Source organism: Boleophthalmus pectinirostris, unplaced genomic scaffold (assembly GCF_026225935.1).
Source record: "Boleophthalmus pectinirostris isolate CB_2022bp ecotype Guang Dong unplaced genomic scaffold, ASM2622593v1 HiC_scaffold_1, whole genome shotgun sequence".
Classification (NCBI taxonomy): domain Eukaryota; kingdom Metazoa; phylum Chordata; class Actinopteri; order Gobiiformes; family Gobiidae; genus Boleophthalmus; species Boleophthalmus pectinirostris.
Genome location: NW_026570970.1, coordinates 37,424,138 through 37,426,416, shown reverse-complemented (window position 1 = coordinate 37,426,416; position 2,279 = coordinate 37,424,138). Strand labels below are relative to the sequence as shown.

At 42.0% G+C, this 2,279-nt stretch overlaps 1 protein-coding gene across 1 annotated transcript in view; it reads right to left on the bottom strand.

Annotated features, from left to right (window-relative positions):
* Nucleotides 1–495: 495 nt before the first annotated feature.
* Nucleotides 496–2,279, bottom strand: part of LOC110175649 (uncharacterized) — a 32,630-nt gene continuing 30,846 nt past the window's right edge. The window contains exons 3-8 of the mRNA XM_055149540.1: nucleotides 2,039–2,206; nucleotides 1,796–1,912; nucleotides 1,356–1,649; nucleotides 1,096–1,263; nucleotides 861–977; nucleotides 496–715 (exon numbers count right to left, since the gene is read on the bottom strand). Of these exons, the coding sequence (XP_055005515.1) occupies nucleotides 624–715; nucleotides 861–977; nucleotides 1,096–1,263; nucleotides 1,356–1,649; nucleotides 1,796–1,912; nucleotides 2,039–2,206 (956 nt within the window). The 3' untranslated portion in view covers nucleotides 496–623. The remainder of the gene's footprint in view (nucleotides 716–860; nucleotides 978–1,095; nucleotides 1,264–1,355; nucleotides 1,650–1,795; nucleotides 1,913–2,038; nucleotides 2,207–2,279) is intronic.

Sequence of the window (2,279 nt, the reverse complement as noted above, 5' to 3'; positions counted from 1 at the left end):
GTCATTTAAAGCAGAAAAAAGGCACAGACTCCCAGCAACAAATGGAGTAAATCTAATCGAGGGAAATAGGCAGCACTAGCAGTAGTTGTAGATGTTGAAGTTGGGGCTGCAGTTGTTGTAGTTGATGCAGCTGTGGTTGTTGTAGTTGGGGTAGTTGTAGTAGGGGCGGGAGTAGTTGTAGTTGTGCAGTAGTAGTTGTAGTAGGGGTAGTTGGAGTTGGTGCAGTAGTAGTTGTAGTAGGGGCGGGAGTAGTTGGAGTTGGTGCAGTAGTAGTTGTAGTAGGGGGAGTAGTGGAGTTGTAGTTGGAGTTGTAGTTGTAGGGGGCGGGAGTAGTTGGAGTTGTAGTAGTTGTAGTAGGCGGGAGTAGTTGGAGTTGGTGCAGTAGTAGTAGTAGTGTAGTAGGGCGGGAGTAGTTGGAGTTGGTGCAGTAGTAGTTGTAGTAGGGGCGGGGAGTAGTTGGAGTTGGTGGTAGTAGTAGTAGTAGTGTAGTAGGGGCAGGAGTAGTTGTAGTTGGTGCAGTAGTAGTTGTAGTTGGTGCAGGAGTAGTTGTAGTTGGAGGGACTGTTGTTGTTGTATGTGATGAGCTGGAGGTTGGTCCAGTCACAGCTCTGTACGGGGACAGTTCAGGTAGAAATGTGTTCAGAACAGAGGTTGGAGCCCGTGTTTGGTGAGGCACAGCCCTGGGTGGGGAGATTGGACGCTGAAGATGTTGTTGCTGAAAAATCAGAACAACTGTAGTAAATAATCACAGCAGCTAGTAAGTTTTAGTTGAAATGTTTCACTTTCAATACTTTAAACATATAGGAAATAAATACACAAGCCTGTAAATAACAAGTGTATTCCTCTGATTTCAGACAAACCTGTAGTTTGGAAGCAGCTGGTCTCCAGTTCATTACATGTTACATTAGTAGTGCATGTGCCTGTCTGAGGATCACAGGTCGGGCATTGCACTGAGCTGTTTCCAGGAGGCGACGGCACTGCAACACAAACCAGAACATCACTACATCTTTAACCATAGTAACACCTTTATTTTCTGATATATATAACTCTCATCTTTCAGCTTTTTCTCTTTTTTAAGAAATGAAGTGTACTTACATTGTGGGGAATCTTTGTTGCAGTTTGTTTTGTTACAACAGGTGGCTTGTGCAAACACTTGACCAGATCCAGTGTTTAAGGAGTATGTCTGTGTGTCTGCAACTGGACACAGTGAGGAGTCTGCACATTTCTTTATTACTCTAGTAGTAGTAGTTCCATTCTGAGTAACTAAAAACGAATAAAAGTTAAAAAAAATTATTCAAAACATATGTCATTTCATGAAAAAGAAAATGCAAATGAATTTTGTGATGAAATTTTACTTTGTGTTGTTGATACAAAGCACATGGTGCTTGTTACTGGACAGCGTTGCACTGTTGCTTGTTTGCATGTTGGATCAGCAGGGTCTGTACAGATACTACAGCTCAGGTTCTGCACTGGGGCAGTAGTAGTTGTAGTTGGAGGGACTGTTGTTGTATTTGATGAACACGAGCTTGGTCCAGTCACAGCTGTGTACGGGGACAGTTCAGGTAGAAATGTGTTCAGAACAGAGGTGGTACACATTTTTGGTGAGGCACAGCCCCGGGTGGGGAGACTGGACGCTGAAGTTGTTGTTGCTGAAAAATCAGAACAGAAAATCGTAAGATTTAGTTGAAAAGTTTTACTTTCAATACTTTAAACATGTTTTTTTATGAGCTTAAATAGAAGGAAAAAATACACAAGTCTGTAAATAACAAGTGTATTCCTCTGATTTCAGACAAACCTGTAGTTTGGAAGCAGCTGGTCTCCAGTTCATTACATGTTACATTAGTAGTGCATGTGCCTGTCTGAGGATCACAGGTCGGGCATTGCACTGAGCTGTTTCCAGGAGGCGACGGCACTGCAACACAAACCAGAACATCACTACATCTTTAACCACAGTAACACCTTTATTTTCTTAGATTCCCCAAATGTATTGTTTGTTCTTTCAACTTTCATCTTCTTTCAACAAATGAAGTGTACTCACGTGGTGGGGCATCTTTGTTGCAGTTTGTTTTGTTACAACAGGTGGCTTGTGCAAACACTTGACCAGATCCAGTGTTTAAGGAGTATGTCTGTGTGTCTGCAGCTGGACACAGCGAGGAGTCTGCACATTTCTTTATTATTCTGGTAGTAGTCGTTCCACCCTGAGTAACTGAAAAGGAATAAAAGGTTGGAAATTATTCAGAACATATGTCATTTCAAAGAAAGAAAATATGAATGAATTT